General features: G+C 37.6%; 2 protein-coding genes across 3 annotated transcripts in view; one reads left to right on the forward strand and one right to left on the reverse strand.

Annotated features, from left to right (window-relative positions):
- The window catches only part of LOC134542724 (centrosomal protein of 162 kDa), a 182,226-nt gene that overhangs the window by 143,475 nt on the left and 11,913 nt on the right, over nucleotides 1-26,838 (reverse strand). For both annotated transcript variants that reach the window (XM_063387199.1, XM_063387198.1), the window contains exons 5-8: nucleotides 26,067-26,231; nucleotides 23,582-24,394; nucleotides 21,830-21,942; nucleotides 16,512-16,679 (exon numbers count right to left, since the gene is read on the reverse strand). In XM_063387199.1, the coding sequence (XP_063243269.1) occupies nucleotides 16,512-16,679; nucleotides 21,830-21,942; nucleotides 23,582-24,394; nucleotides 26,067-26,231 (1,259 nt within the window). The remainder of the gene's footprint in view (nucleotides 1-16,511; nucleotides 16,680-21,829; nucleotides 21,943-23,581; nucleotides 24,395-26,066; nucleotides 26,232-26,838) is intronic.
- On the forward strand, nucleotides 916-9,880 carry LOC134542725 (carboxypeptidase B-like). Its single transcript, XM_063387200.1, has 5 exons — nucleotides 916-1,265; nucleotides 4,140-4,242; nucleotides 5,601-5,750; nucleotides 6,737-7,309; nucleotides 9,044-9,880. The coding sequence occupies exons 1-5, from the start codon at nucleotides 945-947 to the stop codon at nucleotides 9,220-9,222; spliced, it is 1,326 nt and encodes a 441-aa protein (XP_063243270.1). The 5' UTR covers nucleotides 916-944; the 3' UTR covers nucleotides 9,223-9,880.

Consider the following 26,838-nt stretch of genomic DNA (forward strand, 5'->3'; position numbering starts at 1 on the left):
ACCGAGGTTAGAAAGAAGTTACACATCACTGGCGAGTACTAAAAGACACGCTCGGTTTTTATTTTAAAAAAATGTATCTGAAACATTTTTTTCTTTTGTAAAGTATATTTGGAGTGTGAATTTTGGAAATATATTTTCCTGTTTTATTTCATCAAGAGCATCATCTTAAAATATTAATTTTTTTTTCTAAGGAATCGTAATTGAAATACGTGTTCAGGTTTCAACAGTTTTTGTCAACAATTTTTTTACACCATTTAATATTTTAAAAAAATTTCCTCCAATTAACATGGCATATTATTTAACGGAATTCCTTGATACTAACAGTGACCGACTGCTACAAATAGTTTCTCCTGAGAAATAATTACGTATTGATGTTTAGCATTGACTTTTTTTTTTTCGTCAGAATGACTCATGGTTAGAGCCACGGAATTTTCGCGCATTCATTCAGTCGCAAGCTAGAATGCAAACCTCCACACTGTCGCACTGTGTTCATGATTGGACAACAGTTATCTGGACGCGCCCCCTCTACGACCGGTGAGCCAACGATGGCCCAGCTAGGAGAGAATTGAGCGAATCAGGTAGTGCCAAATAACAAGGTTAAAAAAAAAAAATTGTCCTCGCTAGTAAATCAAACCAATGGGAAAGTAAACGTGGGTCGAGCAGACCTATAACTTTGAATTCTATCCTGAGGCCACAGGGGAATCCGCGAAATTTCCGGGACTCTAGGTCGTGGTCTAAGAAAAATCAAATAGTAAAATTTTGAAATTTTTTTAACTTGGCTTAATCAAGGATGGCATTGCGCGGAATGGCATGCGTCTGGCCAGGTGAGGACGCGGGCGGGGAGTTACGCCACTCGCCGCATGTCCTCGTTAGGGACCGCGCATGCGGGGGAGGCGGCGTGTATATAGAGGCGACGGCGCCCGGCCGGCGGGGGAGCCCGGACAATGACGCCGGCGACCACGACGGCACTGCTGCTGCTGCTGGCGGCGGGCGTCGCGACGGCGGAGGAAGAGGACGACCAGGAGGAAGGCGAGGACGCGCGCTCGTACCGCGGCTACCGCGTGTACCGCGTGTTCCCGGCGGGCGGCGCCGAGCTGCGCGAGCTCGTGTCCGGGCTGGACGACGAGGTGTCGCTGTGGACGCAGTACCTCGGCCGCAACGGCAGCTCGGCGGACCTGCTGACGGCGCCGCGGGCTGCGGCGGAGGTCACGGCGCGACTGGAGGCGCGGCGCGTGCCCTACCTGCTGCTCATCGCCGACCTGGAGGTGAGCGACCGCCCCTCCCAGCCCCGGGGGTCAGCGCGACATTCACAAACACCGCGGCATTTCTTCAGTGTGTCTCATTACTACAGACCTGCAAAATTACTTACGAGGAGGGGGTGAGACGTCCTCCCTCCACCTGTTGGCACGGTCGGTTAGGAGAAGGGAAGCAGAGAAGAAAAAGCAGATCTAGTTCGCAAATTTCCCATTCGCTCGTAACGCAACTACGCCCTGTGGCGAGACGGAGTGTTATGACTAGAGACCTGCAAAATTCGCGGTTTCGATGGCCTTCAGGATAGACCGCACATACCCCTGTACACTCGGGCAAATACCTAACGCAAGTTCATTTGGCTGCCGACTTGTAAGTCGTCTCAAGCTGGTTTGTCTGTGATTCGATCCTTCTTTGGTTGAGGGTTTATAACTGGTTGAGATTCGTCCAGATGAACAGTAAGCCAATAGCAAAATTATCTAAGAGATATTATATGTGTTTGAATTCTAGCCTATCACCGAATGAATCCGCGAATTTTGCAGATCTCTACTCATTACTAAGTAGCTTGGCTTCTGGGTTGTAGCCGCGTCCTTGGCGAATAATTCGCCAACGTTTCGGTCGATATTGCAGTCACCATCATCAGGGAGCAGTTATCTACTCATTACGAGCCATTGCACTTGCCTGTACTGTTTCACATCCTGTGCCTACCTGGACACACATACGGCGCGCAGAGCTTCAGAAGAGACCACACAATTAGAAAACCGTCCAAGATATCAAAGTCATGCATATTTACGAAAAGCTTTTAAGAATAAACTGACAGCGGATGTGTATTTCGGTTTGCGTATTTTAATTCTACCCCTATTTTTTTTAAACCCATTGCAGTGATGGTTTATCATATGAAAAATAGTTTCAAACAAAAGTTATGGATAAAAATAAGATATACTAACAACTGGTACGAATTTGATGTTGTGCCTACGAAGGTAGTTCTATTTTTTTTTGTCCTCCAACCCTTGTTTTTTCAACCCCTTGCAGTTATGGTTGGTCATTTCAAAAATTTATTCAGACATAATATTTTTTTATTTCTCCTACGAGTTATAATACGTTCAAACGGACGTAATATTTTACATATAATATGAGTTACAGCAATTTTTCTGTTTTTCAAAAAAAACTTCCCCGTTTCTACCCCTTTGGTAGGATATTGTCCATTAACGGACTCGACCAAGATTTTCCACTACTAGATTTTATGTTATCAGTTTGGAAGTGATTTGTGAAAAATTCCGACAGTTACCTATCGTGTCCAGAAAATTGTGATACATATAACTTTTGAGTTGACGATGGTTTTGGTGTCTATGAACCATGAAACGAAAAACTGTATATAATATTTCCAGGAGTCTAACCATGGTAACGGCTAAAATAGGTAGTATGTCTTGAATCTACCTAAAAAACAGAGGAGAAAAAAAAAACATGAACGAACGCGGCCTCGGGATGGACTGGTGTGAATCTTAAGTTTCCATAGGATTCTCAGTGGGTCAATAAATGCCCGACCACAATTGCTATGTCCTAAATTGTGACCGCGGACACTGATCACTGATTGGCCCACGTGACCCGCGACGTCATGGATGGTGTGGGCGATGTTCCGAACCTCTCTGGTCCGAAAACATTGGTCAAATTGAACTTTTTGTCCCAATCTGTGTATTTTAGTATCATAGAAGAACACTCGTGATATTTGCTGTTTCCGGTTTCTGTTTCAACAAAGGAAATAAAAAATAACGGACGATGTGGTAGGAACAAGAAGCCAAGAAGACCAATACGAAATATTGATTTATGCTGTCCGTTTGCTTTTCAAAAGCCGGACACACGAATTTATTTATGGCAGTGTGATTGGAATTTATTTATAAGCATTTATTTTTACCTTACCTAATAATTAAATATAATTGAACTCTTACAACATTCACAATTTAAATTAATTTTCAAAACAAAGCCGCATAGGCTCATTTATAATGCATGAAAACAAACAAAAACAATCGAAAAACATATTTTGCCGCTCTATATTTACTGTGTGCTCTGGTGACTACTTTGGAAATCAGTATATTCGGACATCGCAATTGTGGACAGGGTAGTTTTCTGTGCGACAATGTGACGTCATTCACAGGATGACACGGACCGCACACAGGTTCGGACTGTTGTAGACGGACCTTAACACCCCTGAAAATTAATGCATGCTTCCTACATGGAGCTGTGCAACTGCATTCTTGGGCTTAGAATGTTAACAGTTTTGAAGAAGAAAAAAAGTTTTCTATAAAATTAGCGCTTTAAAAACAATGGTAATTTTTTTTTATATGTTGTCTTTAATGCAATAGATTTTAACCTACTCTTACAAAAAAAATTAATTTTGTCTCATAGATTAGAGAAATATTTCGTTAAATAATGTGTGGAAACACTGTTAACTAAAACTTAGTACTGGCGTAATTAGTTGTGCCGAAAAGTAAATGTAATATTTTCTACAGCCACCATCTTGTGAAGCCTCGCCTGACATTACCATGGGACAGTCGCGGTGTGCGAGAAGTGCAAATTGCAAATACGTGATTAATCAGACAGTAGCATTGACTGTTAAACTAGGAAATTATAGTTTTTTTAGACATATTTCTTTAAGCGCATTATAAAAAAAATTGATGGTTTCAATGGCAAAACTATTCTCGAATACAAAATATTAAATAGACAGGAGTACTCTTAACTTTAAAAAATACGTTAGCAATTTAACATTATTGTTATTCATTATAGATAATCTGATACAGTAGCGCGGTGACAAAGAGTGCGCATACTGAAATATTGCAGTTATGTATGTAAGTGCTGTGAACACGGCTACACTGTGGTCGCTGTGCGTGTCGCAGGAAGCCATCCGCGAGGAGAACCCGCCAGTGGACCCGGAGGAGGAGGACTGGGAGAACCGCGGCGGCCATCGCCTCACCTGGACGCGCTACCACCGGTACAAAGGTGCGGGCCCACACTTCCTCGAGGTTGTGAGCGCTAGCAGTCGTGCGTGGTCGAACATTCGTCATCGGGGACGCACCACAACGCCGACAGCTAGATTCAGGATTAGAATGGCCCAGAAATTGTATTCTAATTACTTGCTTGACCTAATATTTTTCATCCAAGTGGTATGCAGCCCGCGATTGCTTAGGTTGCGTCTACTCTGAAGCCTCGTCTTATAACTGTTGGACGTAAATATGTTTCCTTCATTGTTATAGACATACCTCCCTTTTTTTTTTTTACAGGTATTCCACAAGAAACATATCATTTAACTAGTGTTGATGTAGAAAATGCTTTTATTAAAATAATTTCATGTAAACAAGTTAGTATTTATCACGAAATAATTTATGTATGGAAAAAAATAATGCTCGAAAGCTTCTCCTGTATTCTGTACAGGGAGAGACCTCAGGAAAATCACAAATGCTAGTCGTTTAAAACAGCGAAATTATCACACACCAAAACAACACATCCATGTTTTACTGAGTTGCAATAATAGTTTTATATAAACTTAACCGCAAATTGTTATGATTTACTTTCATTAAGTACCTTCATTTTCTTCTTTTATTAAGGAAATTGCTTTTATCTACAAAATGAAATCGACTAAATTATAAACAAAGGCTACAAAAACCAAATATTTATAATGATTTTGATATATACGTTCAATATAAACCTATATTTGATTCCCCACGTGAACATGTTGAGTTACAATTCAGACAGTAATAAAATATTTCTCGAAAATGCGATACTAGTTTGTGATTATTTGAACTCTCACAATTGAATTGTGTACTCTTTATATAAAATATTCTCTATTAATTGTTTGGTGTTTTCCTTAGCATTATGCTAAGTACACAATCGACATTACAGATACACAAACGTACGTCAGTGTTGTAATGTTACGCAATTTTAAATAAGAAAATATACAATATTACTGTGATAAGTTTTAATATTACACACTTTTGAGTAAGTAAATAAACAAAATTACTGTGATAAAAGTTTTTAAGTGTTGAAGCATCATAGGCATTTGAATGATTAAAAAAAACAATTTAAATACAGAATTTGATATAATATTAATTTATAGTCTCACTTTACAAGAAATCCGGTTAGAGCATCTTTAAAAAGGTAAGACTTTGTCGGAAAATATTTTATCGGCATCATGAAGTAGACTACACTCCCACCCGTTCTAGCGTATTCTGCGATGCCGGTCTTAATTCTTTATAATTTAACGTACTAATCTAAAAAACTAATAAAAGGTGAAGCATCAGCCAAATGCAGCTACCGCTTGACTAAAATCCTGCCTTTGTGGGACCATCATTTGCTTTCAGACATCGACAGTTACCTGGACTACTTGGCGAACACGTACACGGACATATGTCAGACAGAGGTGATCGGCAAGACCTCTCAAGGTCGCGACATGAAGCTCCTGAAGGTCTCCACCGGCGGCAAGGGGAAGCCGGCCATATGGATTGACGGCGGTGAGTAGCAGTGTCTGTATAGTGTCTTGTCAAGGTTATACGTAGAGGATGGCCAAGTATACATGATTTCGTGGTGACCGGGAGAAGCAGTTTTTTCTTCTAATCATTAATTGTTGCGCCATGTTAGTTGGAAGCCCAAAATATTGCTTGAAGTAGAGTGGCTGCATTGTGGAAACATTTTTAAATTACATTTTTTTTTTATAAAAGTGATTTGTTTTTACGACGGAGATTCTAATGCATTCTAACCATCATCAGGCATGGTCAAGCAAGATTTCCCTAATGTTTTGGGCGGAACAATATGGCATGGCGAGGTAAAAACATTTTGGTATAAAGAACAAAATCCGGCAACTCAGCCTTGTGATTCAAGACACTAACGGTCAAAGTTACATAAATGGATAATGAGACTAATGGAATCATTCTGTATTGCAATTAATATTAAATTACAAGCGGCGCCTACATCTTCCTCATAATACTTAAAACTACTTCGCCTCAGGGTAGAGGCCAAGTTTGTAAAATAATGGTGCGTTCCACGCAGTGGCGTAGCCAAGGTGACTGACGCCCCTGGCCAGACTTGAAAATGGCGCCCCCTCTTAATAATAATAATAATAATAATAAATTCCCATTTTTTACACTTTTGTTAACAAAATTCACTTAATTAACTAGGAAATTTAGCACTCACGAAAGCAAGCTTGTATGTGAGTGCATCTAGTCGCTTCAAATTATATGCGGTATTTTGACGTTTGTAAACATTTGTAAATGTATAATAACTGAGAAATAAATGTATAAAATATAACCTAAGAAACTTTGCATTAGTTATATAAAGATGAAAGTTAAAAAGAGCAATTTATTAAAATTCAATATTATGTATAAACAAAAGTAAAAGAGAGAAGGGTTCGCGCCGGCACCCCTGCCACCCGCTCGCTACGCTACTGGTTCCACGGACGCGGCCAGGAAGCAGTTGGTGACTGGAGGCGCGACGCTTGCAGGCATACACGGTCGAGAGTGGATCTCCCCCGCCAGCGCGACCTACGTCCTGCTGCAACTGGTGGAGTTCCGGGAGCAGCACTCGGAGCTGCTGGACTCCGTCGACTGGTACATCCTGCCCGTGGCCAACCCGGACGGCTACGAGTACTCCCACACCAAGGACCGGCTGTGGCGCAAGACGCGCTCCGCCGGGACCCCGCACCGCCGCAAGGACGGCAAGAAGGCGAGGACCTGCTACGGGGTGGACCCCAACCGCAACTGGGACTTCCACTGGCGGGAGGGAGTCGCCGGGGAGGCGTGCCGGGAGGACTTCGCCGGCCTGCGGGCCTTCTCGGAGCCGGAGACCCGCGCCATGTCGGACTACATCCTGGCCCGGCGGCGCGACATCAAGGTGTACCTGACGCTGCACTCGTACTCGCAGATGTGGCTGGTGCCGTGGGGGTACCAGGACGAGAAGCCGCGCGACTACTACGACATGTACGTGCTGGCGGAGAAGGGCGTGAAGGCGCTGGAGGCGGTGCGGGGGACGGACTACCTGCTGGGCACGGCCGCCGAGCTCATGTACACCTCCGCAGGTGAGATACTCTACCTACTCCAATCTAACCACCAACCAACTGTCTTTCATTTATAGGCAACCAAAGAGCACCTTAACAACCAATTAAATTCAGTAAATTGTGCATTCCATCATTTCAAAAGCACAAAAAACTCATAGTAAATTTGAGACTTAAAAATCAAGTAAATTGGATTACTAACAACAAATCTGCTGCATACTGACACACCAATTTTGTTTGTAAAATTAAATTTACAATATAATTTGGTTTTATATCTAAGAATAATGTTTAGTACTGGCATTTCTCTCTACGTACAAACTTTTATGGAGATAAAAAATGTTACCTCAATAGACCTTTCTGGCCAAAACAAGTTATATAATTTCCACATGTTTATTATCAAATTAAATAATTTTTAATAGGCATGTTTAGACTAGGTAATACAAAATTCTTCTCACTAACCTGATATAGAAATATTAATAAAAAATAGCTATATTAATACTTTTTCTCAAATTAAGGAAGTTTGAAGAGAAAAAAATTTCATAATGTGTAAAGTTTTATTAATGATTTTCTATTTTGATGTTATAGTGTGTATTTTGTATTAACTTGCATTTCAGTACTATGCAGTATTTACTATCATGTACTTACTACTTTGGCATGATTTCAGTTTATCGTAATTCACTTTAAAACCTTGTTTCTTTATATTAATAGAGCCCCAATTATCTCGCATATTATCATAATTTCAGTCCAAAAATCATTTATAAATATACTCAAGCTACTTAAGTGTCAGCATTAACCTATATCCAAGTCAGGGGCTCAGGTCACACTACTTATTCCTATTTATTACTGGCTAAGGGTCATTCCAGGGAGAATCAAGAGAATTATAGACCAATCAGCTTCAAGACTATTCTATCTAATGAATCAGTGTAGTGCCACCACCTAGTAATCTGCTTAATTACCTACTAAGTAGGGGTACTTCACTGTCATGCAATTTTCAACACCATACTCATATGGTGAGCATGCCGGTCTAGTGGTGTGCCATTCAAACTACTATTTTGCAATTATACATTTTACCATCATGATAGCTTCCACAGTTCTGTGTAGTATATGATTGTGAACTGGTCAGCTTCATTTGACTGCTTTTACTCTTTGAAGCCTCACGTAGAATCTGCTTGCACCTAAACTGACTTTTCTTTATTCCATACCATTCTGCATAAATGCCTCAAATTGATCTCCTTTTTCTTCCCAGTACACTTTTTCATCCTTGTTTCTACCTTCCTTCTACAAATCGCTAAATCGCTAACCAGGTGCCTCTTTAAATTTTGTTCTCTTGTTTGGTCTTCACACTATTCTTGATTCATTAAAGCCAATTATAATGATTTTACACAAGAAATGAAAAGGCGCTGCTGTATTGTATGTATGCTGTAGGTAAATTCTGTACCACCATATCAGCTTCTAATTGGGTATGATGACCAAACATAGAGAGTTTTACAAAAACTTAAAAATCATCAGCTGCAATTAATTCCCATACAGTTCATATACTACACTGGAATATTGACCAACATCATTTATTAAAAGAGTAAGTTTTATAGACAGCTAATAATTTCTTAAACGCACAAAGAAATATCATATTTTTACAAAACCGAGTAAATTTTCTGCATTATTTTTAATAATTTAGAGTAAATGTACAGGCTCTTGGAATGAACAGTGAGTTTGTATCACAGTCAAGTCATCAGTGAAGGTGCAACTGTTCTGTCGCAGGGGGCTCGGACGACTGGGCCAAGGGCGCGGCCGGGGTGAAGTACTCGTACAGCGTCGAGCTGCCCGACACGGGGCAGCACGGCTTCGTGCTGCCGGCCGCCCAGATCGAGCCGGTGGGGCAGGAGACGTGGGCGGCCGTCAAGGCCATCGCCGCGCACTTCGCCGAGGGCCACGACTGAGCACACCACGCCCGAGACATGCAGCGCAGCCGTTCGCGACATGAGGCGTTTAGAGTCGCGGCTGCAATATTGCTCTGAAGTTACACTACAGGAATTGTACACCTGCCACAAAACTCCAAAATCTTTGGTTAAAAATATTTTTTAGCCTGAAGAGTATATATTGGTCATTAATTTCACTTCACTAAGACCACTTTGAATTAAGTCCCAAAGTATAGGGTGGTTAGCAGTGCGACAGTCGCAACTTGACTGGTAACAATCAGGTTTCGAAAGTAACTAGTTACAACCAACAGTTACTTTTTTGAAAATAATGAGAGAACTTTTTTTTTTTTTTTAAATTTTAGTAATTTTGCTGGTAGTGTAATTAGTTTGGATCAAGATAGGATAAAAATTTCTTGTTATTTATTTAGTTAAATTTCATGGCTAATTTTATATTACAGTTTTTTTGTTGTTCTTATGGAATCATTTTTTCCCAATTGGATTTTATGTATATTCAATACAGTATTTTTTATTATCTTTATCCACTGACTTTCATTTACTTGTTCCTATGTAAGCAGAACACCAGTCCTTTACATAGGTGCAATCTATTTTTCATCTTAAGTATTTTGGTCATTGTATTTTATAAAGGTTAACTTTATATAAAATAAAATATTTTAGACAATGTGGTAGAATTTCTTAAATGATTCTCTTACGTCTCACTGTGGAGAGGAAATTGCAACATTGCTGATGCAATGCCTATAGCCATCATATTAAAAAATATACCTTTGTCTACAATAAATTATTTTGCTTTTTCCCCACAGTAACTTAAACTGTAACTGTTACAGAGTTACTTTTCAAGAGTAACAGTCTGAAGCCTAGTAAAGATCTTAAAATTTAAGCATTTTAACTTCAAGAACATAACTCCTAAATCATCTTCACTTTCTTTCTTCAGAATAAAATACTGTGAATGAGACTAAAGAAATAAATACAGTAAACTCCCTATTATCCGCGGGGCGGATGATCCGCGGTGCAGATTATCCGCGCATGCTACGAAAAAATACATAACATATGTAAATCTGTATTTTATTACAAGTGAGCAAATTTTAACTCTACTGACGAGTGTATTGCGTGCAGTATACAGTAAAACGCCACAGGCCTTCTCGGAACTCTTGCAGTAGGCTGGCATGTGTTGCTACTTTTGTCTCTGTCGCACTTTGTTTCTAGTCGTATTGTTGAGCACTTTTATGTTTACATTACTGAAATGTATTTTATGTTAATTATTCAGTAAAATATTACAATTTTAGCATCATTTAAATTTTTTTACTGTTAATTGTAACTTTTACTGTACATAAATATTTAGATTTTTAAGTTGAAATTAATGTTTCCTTTTTTGTTTTTCATTTTCCGCTCTTTTGTGGATTATTCGCAATTTTCACTATCCGCGGTGGCCCTGCCACTTAATTTCGCGGATAATCGGGAGTGTACTGTATAGTATAATCTGGCTAATTCGAGCTTATAAAATTCTTGATTCAAAATTTATTTTTGTCATCCTTTAAATTTCCTATTTAATCAATGTACACCAATTTGTATGATTTGTAATTTTTTTTGTATAGTTCAAAGTACTACAGATAATAGTAAAAAAGTCAGAATTTCTGCAGAGACAATATAATATATTTTCAATAAGGCAGGAAGGGTGACTGACTGATCACAGTTTTTTTAATTTGTTTTGTGACAAAGGAACAAACACTCTACCCTTAAATGTTTTCACATATATCGTCCAATTGTCTATGCTACCCTGCCAACAACCAAGTATAGCAAGCAGCTGTGAGTGGACAATGCCCATTTACCGGCTGTCATAATCACCCAATTGTTTGTTTACTTTAATCAATTGATTCACATAATTCCTTCTGGATTCATACAGTAAGGTCTGTTGACATATTTTTCAATGTGCCAGTCTGCCAACATTTTCACATCAGGTGTTATGTGATTTCTCAATCATAACACACGAGTTCAGTTCAGCTTTGTGATATTTTTAAGTGTGTTCTAACTTTCTGTGTCACGTTTCATACATGCCATAGAAGAGATAGGCAGTGTCGTAGCACACTGTCAAGACAGAGTGTCAATGTTCTACAAACATACAAGTGAATATTCTCATAAAATAAAATAATAATAATTGATAAATGATAAGTTAATATTATGCTACATGTATCTTTGTTTGGTTTATTACACCACAATATTCAGTTATCAAAGTCTCCATGTTCGCTGAAGCACTTGTCAAAAAAACCACACAATTTCTTGAACAGTGTGTACATAAACCTGAACGTGCAATATTGTACAGAAAATTGTAGGAGGAACAAGGACTGAAAATAAATTCTAAATCACCAACAATTTTGGGATTTCACCCAGTCTACAGTTTAAAAAGAAAGATTGTTTAAGTCCTAGCCCCGGAACGACACAATCTATAACCAACGAACAGGAGCTAAAGTGGTTTGGGGGAAAAAAAACCATCTTAACTCAGAGTTCTCAGTGGTTATAACCGTTATATGCATTCACTTCACAAACAACATAAATACCATACTTTGAACGACATTCTATTTAACACAGCAGAAAATTTTCTAAAGTAAAAATTGGTTTTAAAATATGAACTTAATTATTTTAAATAAAACTAGCTGACCCGGCAAACGTTGTTTTGCCATATAAATAATTTCCTAGTAATTTCTAGTGTAGACATAAAATAGCTTACTTATTGTAATGTATGTTAGAATGTGTATATTGTATGTATGTACGAATGTGGTATATGCATGAAATAAGCATGGAGCGCTGTGAACGATGAGGAAATATAAAAATAACAAAAGGCAAACATTATTTTTAAGTTATTATAATTTATTCCTTAAAATTATATATCATTAATTAAACAATTACGACAGTAACACTATTAAACAATATCAATCTCTTAATGCTATAGCGTGAACAATATTTTTTGTTAGTCCATCTTTAGATAACACAAACAAACTGGATGGTTTACCCACTCGAGAGCATGCCACGTATAATTGTCCGTGTGAAAAACATGGTGTTCTCAAATCTAATCCACAAACAGACATCGTTTGACCTTGGGATTTGTTGATAGTCATTGCAAATGCCAATCTAATCGGAAACTGAATACGTTTGAATTGAATTGGCACATCTGTAGGTATAATAGGAATCCGTGGTATGAGTATATTTTCACCTCTGAACTTGCCATTTAAAATCCTGGCTTCGATCACGTTTTTCATTAATTTTTGAATGACTAATCGCGTACCGTTGCACAGCCGGGGCGGGTTCAAATTACGAAGCAAGATAATTGGAGATCCAACCTTTAATTGTAAATTATGCGGTGGCATGCCTGGCAAATCCAGTGAGTTCAAAAACTCTGTGGGAAAATTTACTGCTTCGCTGTCGTCGCAAACTGTATCAATAGATTTATATGATACCAAGTTCCCTGGCAACAACATTTGTATCTTCAGATTTAAATTGTCGACGTCTAAATTTTTTGCCGCTAAAATCGCTCTTTCTGCAAGCCACTCATGATTTATGTACTGTGTGTGTACATCGGGAAATATTTGTTCAATGAGAGTATCTTGCGAATCAGCGATTGTGCAGAAATCGGTCGGTAATTTTACGTATCCAGTTTCATCTATAGCAACTTTTCCATCACCGATATCTAAGAGTTGTTTTGAAAATGTTTCAGCGGATGGATCTTGAAGCATTTGAACGCGCATATTTATTTTTAGCTGTAATTTTTCAACATTACGCCACAATGGAGATGATTTTAAGCAAGCGTTGATCTCATCAGCGTATGTTGAACGTGGAATGACTGGAAGTGTTTGTCTGAAATCACCTGAAAGGACCAACAGAGTTCCGCCAAATAGTTTGTCATTGTTTTTAATATCTTTCAATGTCCTGTTCAACGCCTCAAGTGAATGTTTGTGTGCCATAGTACATTCATCCCAAATAATAATTTTACACCGTTTCAGCACAGTGGCCATGGACGATTGTTTCTTAATGTTGCATACTGCGTCAGGGTTATTCTGAATATTTAGTGGCAGCTTAAATACTGAATGAGCTGTTCTACCTCCATCCAATAAAGTTGCTGCAATGCCCGATGATGCAACGGCCAATGCGATGCCATTATTTGATCGTATTTCAGCAAGAATTAGCGAAATAACGAATGTTTTGCCAGTTCCACCCGGTGCATCCAAAAAGAAGAACCCACCTTGTCCAGCTGAAACTGCGAGCATAATGCGATCATAAATGGTTCTTTGTTCCTCATTCATTAGTGGGACATTGCGGGCAACAATCGCTGCCATTTCTACAGTACTGTACTGCAGTTCATGATTCATTTCAGTATTCATTAAATCAGATGCAGTTCGATTTGGCGAATTCATACCGAAATTACTAAGTGGTAAGTTGGCAATGACAATGCAAAGATCCTCAATAGCAATCAATGCTTCATTGTACATTTCGTCGCTGAATGTTATGGTTAGATCGTGGCACCGTATACAATGTTGATGCAATATATCATCAGTCATTGAATCTTTGTGATTTTCCCATAATATCTGTGCTCGGGCTGGGAAACATGTAGTCAACACTATAGCGAATAGTAGACGAATTTGTATTGCTGTACAGTTCAATGCAGCTTCAGCAAGCATGCATTCCCACTGGTTGTCGTCTTCCAGCAAGCCGAGTGCAAGGCATGCATCTTTATACGTTGGATATTGTTGCCCATTCACTTTACGTATATCTTGAAATGATAATGGGCCAGTAACATTAACCAACAACAGTCGAAGATAAAAGCACTCCGTGTGTCTTGGATTGACTGTAAATAATCGCCCCAAGGCGTTTGATTTAAATAAATTGAGACATGCAGCAACTGGTGAGCCTTGCTTGCGGGGCATCCATGTTTTTGTTTGAGTCCATGTGAAATAGCGTGGTACTTGTGAATAGAGTAATGTTCGTGCAAAGGCACCAAAATCATCCGCACGATTACACAATTCAAAAAATGCAGTGAGTGTAGTTTTAGGTGGATTTATTACACGATCAATCGCTGTCTCGTTCGTGAAAAATACACGCTGACCGTTTTCAAGATGGATGGCTAACTGAACAACTGCTGGATCCCGTTCATGAATTGGAAAACCAAAGATACGCCAAGCAGCTTCATTGGAGCTGATGTACCGACCAATTTGGTAGAGCGTTATTTCATCGTTTTTATTCACTGGAGAAGCATTCACATTAGTATTTTCCACTCTAAACACAGCCATATCACTGCCTTTATGGACATACTTGCAAATGTATTTGATGCTCTTCACAGAACTGCAGAACTCAACATTAATATGAGCATTATATGTCTTGCTCAGCAGAGGCGAATATGGCACCACCCAACGATTGTCAATATCAATGATATTTTTAATAAATGACTGTCCGCCATTTTCAGGATTTCTTCGACGATATATTGGGTATCCGTCGACATTTGTGACCGTATCATTGGTAAAATCTTTAGGGAAATTTTTAGTACATTTTCCATCAGTCATGCAAGGCGATGAACTATTAAGAGTACCACATGGACCATGAATCATGTTTGTTGTAACAATATCAAACAGCAGTTGGTCAGTGGATGGATCTGGAATTTCCGCAGAAATGATACTATCGATTTCTTCAGGACGGATTTTGTCGATGAACCAAACCAAAATGTGTGCATGAGGTAATCCTCGCTTTTGCCACTCAACCGAATACATCCAGCAACGTGTGGGACCAAATACATGTGATTTAGTAATGAAACTTATTAAAGACTTCAACTTTTGTCTGAACGCACGTGCTGTAATGTCATGGCGATGTATTGCATTTTGGCCAGGCAGTAGCAAAGATGTAATCTCTGGCCATTTTGGATTACATGTGAACGTGATGAATAAACATGGTCGTCCATATTCGCGCACGAAAGTCAGAGCATCCTGTATATATTCTTGCATATGACGTGGACTGCCTACGTACGATGATGGTAAAATCATAATGATTGATTTGTTGGAAACTATGAAAATCTTAATTGTTCAATTACATTGTTTTAATAAAATTAAATTAAAATTACATTTTTATAAGATCAACAACATTTTCAATATAAATAAAAAAAAGTATACTTACAACACAAAATCCGTTGTTATTGGAAGCTCGTGTCACGTGTTGAGTACTTTTGAGGTTATAAAATCACTTGATTAACTAATCGTGCAAAATACACTCAAAATTGATAATTTAATTATTATTGATAAAATAGGAATGATTAAAAGTTAATATGAGAGTTACACTGAAATAGCAAAATAATAGTTGTCAACGCTACTACTACACTTGATGCATAAACAATAATGATGGCCGACAACTGTGTAGGGAGTTAGAAAGAAAGGAGACCGGCTTCGTTCTCATCCCTACTTCGTGCTGTTTACTGGGTCAGAAGTGACACCTGTAGACATCTGGCGGGGATAACTAATTAAATGACGATTGATCAGTTTTCGACCGGAGAGGAAAAATGATTAAATTACTAAAATGGCTATTAAAAAATAAGGGTTGATCGTAGAAGGGTGAAAATTGAGGATTGTATGTATTTTTGTATGTTGTATCATAAAAAAATAGAAATTAAAAATTTTGTCTAAAAAATAAAAATAAAAAATTAGGGGTGGACTACCCCTAACATTTAGGGGGATGAAAAAGAGATGTTGGCCGATTCTCATAGATACCGGATAAGCACAAAAAATTTCATCAAAATCGGTCAAGCCGTTTCGGAGGAGTATGGCAACGAAAACTGTGACACTAGAATTTTATATATAAGATAATAATCTTATCAATGTTAGTATCTTTGGCAGGAAAGCAGTCATCCCTCAATCCACACCTAGAGCAGGAAAAATAATATTTTCTAACAGCCACAGATAAAAGCAAGTACATAGTTTCATGCAGCAGGCCTCAGCACATGGGCTAGAGACAGCCACTGTGTTTGTGTGTCGATGCAATATGTCACTCGCTGAGTGTCCGAGTGTGTCCATAAATACACGTCTAGCGTGCTGTTTTGAATCCTTCACTGTGTCGTGAACGCACAGCGCAGTGCGACCTCGGCATCAGCAACGGCAAGTATCGCGGCTTGTGCACGGTCTCTTGTTGAACACCGTCTTGACGCCTAGACCGTGAATCGTCGTGCAAATGATCTCACGCTCAGCCTGCTGGCGACACGATCGCTCGCCAGCATGTTGTGTGTCAGCGGACTTGTTTGAAACGAGCACGGGCGCGGTGGCACCTACCTTGGCTTGCCGGACTTCCTGGCAGAGACGCAGGTTCTCCCGCTGGCAGCCCAGAATGAGCTGCTCCTGCTGCTGCAGCTCCTTCTCCAGCATGGCCGTGCGGGCGTCCTCGCGCGCCGCGCCCTTCGTCGCCGCCCGCTGTGCGCCTTCCTTCTCGTGCTCCGCGACCTGGCGGCCCCAAATACCCCGTCCACCTTGTTCAACACCTGTGGTGGCTACAGAATCAGGGCGTCCACAAGCATCGGGTGGACACATTTCAGGACTCTTTCGGGACCTTTAAATAACATTTTATTACAACTATTGTATGTCACACTGTCATTTTTATATGTAATAAGTAAAATAAATACTACGAAATAGATTTGCAGAAACATGACTACATTTATGTTATAAAGCTTAAACCTTTTCAGAGATAATTTCCACATGTTGAAGTGAACAGTCTTCAACTATTTATATATAATGTGCGACTATAAACTACAGTGAGGCGTCAAAAAACCAAAAGCAAGTTAGAAAAATGCTGCCAAAAATTAAAATTTCGTGAATTTCCGCACCGTTGCTGTTTTAATTTGGGACCAGTTCTTCGGTTATGTTACTTTTCCTAACTTTTGTAGTTTTCATGACTTTTAGACACCCTGGGAATGTAACATGGTTCGTACTCTCTTAGGTCATTAAAAAATAAGGACTTTTAAGGACTTCTAAGGACTTGATTATAGTTTTTTTAAGGACCTTTTAGCATTGATATACAAGTTTTAAAACAAGAATATTCTGCACGTTGGCAAAAAATGTATTAATATAACAAAGAAATCAAGTGGTGTAAGTACTAATTATACATAGTCATGCAGTTTAAAATAGGCCTAAACAAACGCCTTGAACTTACCAATTTAAAAATACTTTGCGAACACATACTTTCTTATATGTTGATCGACTTGATAGTAAAAAAATTATAATACAACATTTACACATTTAACAGTTTTCACCAAAGTGTTCGTAGCTCCATGATAAGACGGCACTAGTGTGAATCAATAGTCAAGTACTTTATATGAAATTAGTTTGAAACCAGGTCTATTTAGTCAGATTTTGCAAGTCACTAATTTTAGTTTTGAGATCACTCAGCTCCTGCTTCTTTACAGAGATTTCTTTCCTAACAGCATTGCACTTGATAAACAGTTCAATATTTCTGGAAGTTTCTGCTTTTTGTGAAAGATTATTAACTGATGTTTCAGATGTGTCAATTTCCTTCTCCAAAAGAACCCTCCTCTTTTTCAAAACTTCAATTTCATCAAACATTTACTTTCTCTTCTCCTGTGCACTGGCAGCAATTTTCTTGGCACGTTCCTCCTCCAAATGCTGCATATATTTCATTCGGGCAGATGATGCAGACGCCCTCAATTCTTTGGTAATAGGTATGTCATGTATGGTACCACAGTAAGTGATGTAGTCATGTACAGTGCGGCGGGCTACATAAGACGATTCCTTCAGATTTTCAACTTCTAAGGCTTTGTTGATGGAAAAACCTCTTTCCACTGATGCTTGTCCATGTGAGAATTAGCAACATTTTAATGACATTCCATACCTTTCCATATGCTGTTCTTAAAAAATAGCCACTAAGGAAGCTGTCAAGACCTTCATTCCTATCATAGTTCAGGAACTCTGATGATGATGGTCCAACAACATTCTCTAGGAAGTCATTGAACTGTATTAAAATATCATCACAATCCTCTGCTGCAATCGCTTTCTTTTGTACAAAATATGTAAGAACACACTTCATTTTACGACTACAGCTAGCATAATCTCTTGCCATTTGCGATGGATCAATACAGGCTGCATTCCTCACAAGTGAATAATTTACAGGACACTTAGCCATCAAACTCTCCAACATAGTCAAAACAAACTTTTGACACTCATACTTTAGAACCACTACTTGCTTTTCAGTTACCTGTTGTTTAAAGAGTTTCTCTTTCAGAAGTTTATCTCCAACAAACCCTACACTAACATCACTTGCTGAAGCATGGAAACTTTTGCTTGAAAAATCAAACTTGCTCAATTTTTCAACACTATAAATACGATCAAAATGAGCAGGTTTCAAGACTTTGTACAGTTGAACACACTTTTTTACAAGTTGAAGAACATCCTGTGCGAAGAAGGGTAACAATGGTTTGTCACTCTGGTATTTTTCCAAAAATGGCTTTAGAACTTTTGCCACGGAGAGAAAAAAATTGAGCTTCATAGTCATCAGGTTATCTTGTGTTGCTCCAGCGACAACACCGAAGGACTTGCATGTCACTTTTGAAAGTACACCTTTTTCAACTTTTCCCACATACTCTGTTACATCATTCCAAACTTCTAATGCCCGTTCAGCTGATGGAACATTTTCCAACCAGCGGCAGCTGCAAAATTTGACTGGCATTTTATGTGTTGTGGATAATTTTTCAAAGTCATCCCTTCGTGCTGGGGCATCTTTGAACAAAGAGTAAAGAGATGTCAGAACAGATGAAATACCCCACTCTGTTGCAGATTCGCCCTTTTTGAATGAATTATTCAAAGTGTGAAGCCCACAAGAACCAACATCAATGCACTCAAAATTAAACTCTTTTCTCATGTTTTCCTGCAACAGTTTGAAAAACTTCCAATTAACTGATGGTCCATCCATTGATACCTGAATCAATTTTGATAAATCAAGCTTCTCTGTACATTTGTAAAACGCCTTCAGTAAATCATCAGCTGTGGCATGACCAATGCAAGCTGAAGTAACATAACGTGTTCTCACTGAATTGTCAGTATGCCAGAATCTAATATGGATGTCCATTTGTTTTTGCTGGGTGCTTTTATTCAGTGTTTCGTCAAACAGCAAGACATAGTGACTAGTGTCCTGAAAAGATTTGAATAAAAGTGTGTGGAAATGGGGAGCCAAACCAAAATGACACAAATATGCCACTTTCTTTTCACCGCAAGAGAACTGTCGTGCGACTAAACTGTCTGGAAACATTCTAGCAAAAAGTTGAGATGAATCCCCACAAGACTTGTACGAATAGTTATTACAAATACACTTTAAAGTCCACAAAATTTCTGCATCCAGAACGTCTTTCCCAGTGGTAAACAAATTCAAACTACCACTTGCTTCTGTAGCTGGCTTGCATACACCTGCAGCATTTGAGGTTGAAGAAGTTTGATTAGGTAAGTTCATGGGACTGAAAAACTCTTTTATCGCAACGGTCTTGGTTTTCTCTTCAACTAATGAAGAGTGCTTCGACCCTAATAAAAAAAAATTTCGATAATACATAAGTTATTTTACATTTATAACAGACATATTAATACAACAAAAAACATTCAATACCAACTACATTGTTTTCAAATAAAATGTTAACCTTATTAATGTACTTCGTTATGCATTGGGTGAAAATAATCCCACCGCACACAAATCCAACAACTTCCAATACCATTCACAAATTCATATTTTCGTTTTTAATTATTTATACATGAAACAATTTAACTTATGTAGACATACAAAAATGTAAGACAACCAAAAAAATTTCATGAAAAACCTATAAAAATACACGCGTCTCACCAGCCATGTGTGCTTTCAAAGCCGATTCGCCCATATTCCCTATATCGAAAACTTTACAGCACAATCGGCATCTTGCCTTGCTTTCTCACAAGAAAAAACAATCACACCAAGTCAAAACAACGAAACATCTGCATTTACGCGCCAAAACACTAACACAGCTACTACAGCGCGCTCTGTTCAGTAGTTATGAGCACTATAAGCCGGTAAACCGATAATTCCGGTATATTTTGTGCACTAACAAAAGTATTCTGGTACATCGTACGACATTTACTAAGCTATTCGGCCCAATATTTGTACCATAAAAACATAGTCGTACTACCGTTACGTAACATCCAATGCGTAACAAAGGAAAAAGTAACTTCTAAAGTCAACACGACAAACGTAAAAAAGTAAGCACTTTTAAGGGCCCTTAAAAACAGTATTCAAAAATAAGGACTTTTTAAGGACTTCTAAGGACCGTACGAACCCTGTGTAAAGATCACATTTTCCTGACTTTCATAGGTCTCCCCGAAAAATATTTCACTTTCATTTTCAGTTTTACCGGACCACTTTAAAATTTCCTGACTTTTACAGTTTTTTTTTCCATGTTATCCAAACCTACAGCAACCTTCCTTCTCATACCAGACAGTAAAATGCACAAGGCACATATAACACACACCCCTCATCAAAATTTGTTCACACAATACAAAGGACTTAGTAAACTTCATTCGAGGAAACGTTACAAGCTATAAATATTTCAAGCACTGTTACTGTGATTCTAACATTGGGTGCCGAGTTCTTCCCAAATGCTCACCAGAAGTGAGAATACCTTGCATAAAACAAAATATACAAGGATGCTGCCATGTGATTCTCAGTTACCTACTACTGCAAATGATTGGACCAAGTATTTCAATGTAAACTTATTTTCATTGGATAAGGTACTTTTATGCTCTAGTCTCCTTAAGGTGATAACTAGAAGAAGTACAATTTTAAATATTTAATTTTATGTATTAAAGATAATGAACTAATTTAATAAGTATTTAACCTCCTATTAATAAAGAGCATATTTCCTCATTTCTCTATTTTGTATTATTTATTCTCTGATAAAGAAGCACAAAGATTTTTGTACCCTTCCTCAAAGATCAAAGTTCCAAACAAACATGGGGCTCAGTGGTTGAGTCTTCAATTCACTCGCTTCTCATCAACACACCAGGTTCAATTTCCAGCAGAATAAATCACAAATTTTTCGCAAGTTTCAAACGGTTCTGATGTTGCAGTCTGCCGGTATGTTTTCACCAATTCCCTCCCCCCCCCCCCCCCCCCCCCCCAACTTTTTACAATAACCCATACATTCCATTAATGCTTCATTATTTCTCATTACGTTTCATCATCTCTAATGGCCTCGATTTCGTTGAGACGTTAAGCTCAATTCATTGCACTTCAATATAGTTTAGATGTTATACACACACACTAACATTCCAAACAAATGTGTAAAATACAAATGCACTGGCTGGTCTATAGTATTGCATGCCGTGTTGCAGGACTGATCCAACTAATGGGAGACACTTTCGCCTGATTGCGATGAAAAGATGCGCACAATGTACAGAGAAGAGGCAACGTGTAAGCATTCTTTGAGTGAATCACATTTACATAGCCTCACATATGCATTTAGCTGCTAAATATTACAAGGGTGAATGCAATTATGAGAAACTTTTTTAATTTTCCACAAAAAAATGTAAGTTGTAAACTATGATATAATACAAAATAATGAGCTTACTTGTGCTTTCAAGATGCGGATATCCCTCTGTAATTCAAATATTTGTGTCTCGTACTTTTGTTTGAGAAGGTTTTTCTGCTTAACGAATTCATTTTCCTTTGCATCTAAAGCACCTGTAAATTAACCAAACTATGTATTACCATAAAACATTACTAATAATCATATTTTAAATAAAAAATTACAAGATGTAATGAAAAAAATATATCTACCCATTAATTAATATGTACTTAAACATAATTTTAAAATATTGTTAAAAGTAATCATGTTCAAACAACTGTAAACCAAACATTTCATTGTTGATGTTAAATTTTACAAAAATAACAATACAAAAAACTAGGGAAAATGATATGATTTTTCAAGGCAACATATACATTTATCATTTATACACTAACTAGACTTACTGCAGAAATGTAACATGTTGAAAAATTTACTCTAAACTTACTAAATCGTGACAAAAATCAAGTGTACTGAGTTATATTTTTAGTATGTAAAACAGCTACATAAAAATTATTTACAAGATTGAAAATTAAAAAAAAAAATTAATAGTAATTGCTATAATAATAATAATAATAATAATAATAATAATAATAATAATGTTACTTTTAATATCTTGCTAAGCAAGCAAATTAAGAAACTCTTTTAATGTATAGTTTGAGTCATAAAATATAACCACCACAACCCAGGAGGTTTATTCTAAGTTTCTTGGCTATTTGAGGTGAAAATGTAATCCCCCCCCCCCCCACTTCTCACAAAAACCCTCCCTAGGGCTACCGTGTTTGCGCTACGCAAAAACAAACAGACAAACTCTTTCCTTTATTATATATTTAATAGACTGATATGTCCACATGGCAATATAGTTAATACTGCTAAGTGTGATTTAGGCTATATGGCAAATAAATTAATGGAGTTGCTAAATTGTACATTAAATAATGATATCTTGATAAATAAACTTTAAAAAGTTAAAAGCAAAATATACAATTTCCAAACGAAAATTGATTTTTATGAGTGGAAATGTCATTACCATCAAAATATATTCAAAATAACATATTTACAGGAACTACATTAAGCTGAATGGTTTAGAGTGATCGTGTGGTTTGACACATAGCTAAAAGGAAATTATTTTGAGTTCGGTCCTCCAGCAAACAAAATTTTTACAGTACTTAGAATTGATTTTTATCCAAACAATAAAAACTTAAAACATATAAAGGTGGCTGTTTTGCTGTAGGATACTACAGACTAAACTAGTACTCAGCCTGCCAAGCCATTCATATTAGTTTACCAGTAATTGTTAATATTCTCGCATGGCAAAATGGAATGTTCCAACTAATTTGTTCTTTATTCATTTTGAAAAAAATTAAGGCTATATATGAATGTGTAAAACAAAAGCATATAGATTTTTTTATAAATTTGAGCTTTGAACTCATATTAGTGAAGCAAACAGCGGGACCTCACGTGTACAGTATGTGTCTAGAGGATTAGTAGTAATAAATTGAGTCTCTGGTTCATGGCACTCCGGGTGTAATAATTTATAAGTCGATGTCCAAGTTCCTGAGTGGCTAAGACAAACAAGACAAACATCATCCATCAGCTTTAGAATTATGGAATAATAATAATAAAAAAATCTTTTACACTTACTTCATTTTTATTCAAATGAAGACATTTAAAAGGACAAGTTAATTAAAAGGCTATTACCCCAGGATTACTTATTGGACAGGCATAACTAAATGCTATAAGAAGGAAAAAAACACTCACGTTCAAGTTCCGAGACTTTTTTCTGCTCCAAGGCCAGATCGTGCTCCAAGCTCCTGATTCGCTGCAGCTCGGAGCTCGAGGCTGGGACATCACTGGCACGTCTGACGTCTTCCTTCCTGCCCTCCTCGATGGAAGTTTCCACGGACGACTCTTCTATAACTGTCGACAGCGCATCCCTCTCTTCTGGGGTCTCCAGGAGAAACGATGGGGTGAACGTAGCTCCCGAACTGGCATCTTGTATCAACTCAGATTCTTTATCAAAGCTCTCGTTAACAGCAAGTGGTTCTTCTTCCATTCTAGCTACTTCATTTGGGAAAGTTTCTTCAGTATTCACTTCTGGAGACACAGCAGCATGCAAAGAAATTTTTGAATCATCAACTTTCTCTATGAGCTTTAATTTTTTGAAATCTGCATTGTTTGAAATACATGGTAGGTCACATGCTGTATCTTCCCTCAGCCTATTTTTTGGTATAAAAGTGTCTGTTGCTTGTGATACAATAGGCATGTCACTGGATGAAAAGATTCCAACTTTACTGGACTTTTCGTGAGCTGTTAAAGAGCTTGACAGATTTCTGTTCTGGCATTCTGTAGGTATGAAAGAACCATCCTGTGCATCGTTGTAAGGATTGCTCACATCCAAATTGTTTTGTCTGGCAGTTTTGGGATCCTTTCTACGCTTCGTTGATGGCTTCAATATTCCAATTTTCAGGTCTAGCTGTTCGTTTGTTATTTTCTTCATCACTTCGGCACTCTCCTGTGAAATTTCACTGAATTCCTTCATGATATCTTCCATGCTCTTTTCTGACGCACTCTCTGGAAAAAGATAAAAATACATTTTCAAGAACAATGCAATAATTTCAAGCCATGTACCAAAGACTTCAGCAAGATGTTTAAATTACATGAGAGCAAATTTGCATTAGAGCATTTCAATGTAAACATTCAACATAAATGGAAGCAACTATGACTAGTAGAGCCATCAAGAAGAGAACAAGTGCCCCTCCCCATTAATTAATATACAAATTTACAAACATCACAATTTTAAAAAAATCTAAAGAGCCATAACTCTTAACGTGATCTGTGCATAATGCATTACTTGTAACGTAAGGTTTCTAATGAATCCTCTCAACAATATTGTAATATTCATCCTATCAAGATAACCTAAGCATTAAAATAAAATCTCGAAACTCAACCGGGGCGTCCCTGATGCCCATGCCCCGGAGATTCTGTCCCTCTGCCTTTCCATCTCGACGGTCCCTGTATTAAATGCAACCAAGCAAACAAAAAAAAAAATTATTATAATGGGAGAAATAGAAAATGGGGCTGATACTTTTTGATGGTTAACAATCTACAAAAAAGACTTCAAAATAAAGAAGCATTTGGGGAACTAATTTCACCAACCAATAATGTCCACAAAGCTTTGGAACATTCTTCTTACACATGTCATTATGTCTTAATAGCTGCCAGCTACCCCATAGCCCGATGTCATCAATTAAAACCAGCTCAACCAACATTACACCAAAGAAGCAGATGAAGTACAATCCGACAACACAGGCAAACCAACTCCGGTATAAACCAACCATTCCAGAGCACTATCTTAACTGCGAGTTACATTATTAAAGATAAGGTAAGTACTAGTTTCAAGCAGGCAACATCATTTTTGAGTTTCTGATCCTTTAGCACAGTAAAAATTACCATTTTCTTTTAAAACCACACATTAAAAATAACTTTGCTGAGAAGACAATTCCGATACCATCGTGCTAGTGTACTTTTTTTTTTTAAACAATAGTGTGTGAACACGGATCTACAAAAGAATGGAAAAACGACACTGTTATATTAATCTATAAAAGCAAGAAAAACATTTAGCGTTAAGTTGGCATGATTGTGGCAAGTGACTACAAGAAGCCGGATACTTTACAAATTCCTACAGACCGAAGAAAATCAAAACAGCTTAGAGCAATAATGGTCAACTTAAATCTTTTCAAGGGCCAGATATAATTTTTGAACCTAATCCAAGGGCCAGACACACACAAAATAATATAACATAGTTTACTAATTTTGTAATATCTTTTTTAATTCTGTACACTGACCAATATATACAATACGTGGCATGTTAAGAAGTTCAGAAAAAATCTTAAAAAAAGTATTTACAAGAAATAAAATAATGTAAAAATCTAAATTAAAAAGCATGAAATAATAATATACAGATTGCATGAGTATAAATAACATATTTGAATAGTACTGAGAGAATAATGTTCTTTCTGCTGACAACTTATTCAACATACATGCAAACAAAGGCAGCTATAGCATGCAACAGTATACCTGAAAATATTACTTTGTTAAAAGACTCTTTGGGCAAGCTGTATCAAGGGCTGTCAGTGGCCGGATCAAGTCCGCGGGCCGTCAGCTGGCCACTACTGGCCAAACAGCTGAAACCAAACTCTGTGCCAAATAATCAACTTGCTGAGTCGGGCCACAGCAGACTCACCTTTAGCCGAGAGCTTGTTGCTGGAGTCACTGCTGTTGTCTGCGGAATGAGTGGGATGGCCGGACATTATCCCACAGTACTGCTTCCACGACTCTTCATTCTTCCGCTGTTCTTCCTCGTACTCTTTGAATATTTCTTCTATGCTCTTCTCTTCCCCTGCATCTCCTACGGTATAAAAGGGCACAGAAAATTTCAAAACTCATCTCAAAGCAGAAATTATAAAAAATATATATATATACTAGTGAGGAACCCTTTTTTACTTTTTTTTTAAATATACATGGACAAATGACTGAATGCAGACAGTGAACCATCTGATGAAATGATGACGTATTTGGGAATATTGCAACCATCCACTGCTTTCAGGATCGACAGTTTTAATGCAGCCGACTTCTTCACTGACCACAGAGAAAAGGGGAGAAAGAAGGTTATAAACATAATGTAGGAGGGCAGACGGAAACTTTTATTACTATCACAGGGTTTGTACCCCAAAATAACAAAAAATATTAAGGACTTTTTGAAGAATATTAATGACCAACTAAAAACTAATATAATTAAAATAAAATATATTTTACAATATAATTTCAAATATAAAAAAAATAATTCTATTACACAGTTGTGTTTTTGCATTGATAGGCAATAGACCCTGTTTCATCAAAAATGTTGCACATTATAAAATCAAAAATAATAGCAATAATACTGAAAATACTTTAATTTCAATATGCTTTTGCGTTATTGCCGTTTACTTAGTTTATTTTTAACTTAACATAACTGG

The sequence above is a fragment of the Bacillus rossius genome (assembly GCF_032445375.1).
Source record: "Bacillus rossius redtenbacheri isolate Brsri chromosome 9 unlocalized genomic scaffold, Brsri_v3 Brsri_v3_scf9_1, whole genome shotgun sequence".
NCBI classification, from domain to species: Eukaryota; Metazoa; Arthropoda; class Insecta; order Phasmatodea; family Bacillidae; genus Bacillus; species Bacillus rossius.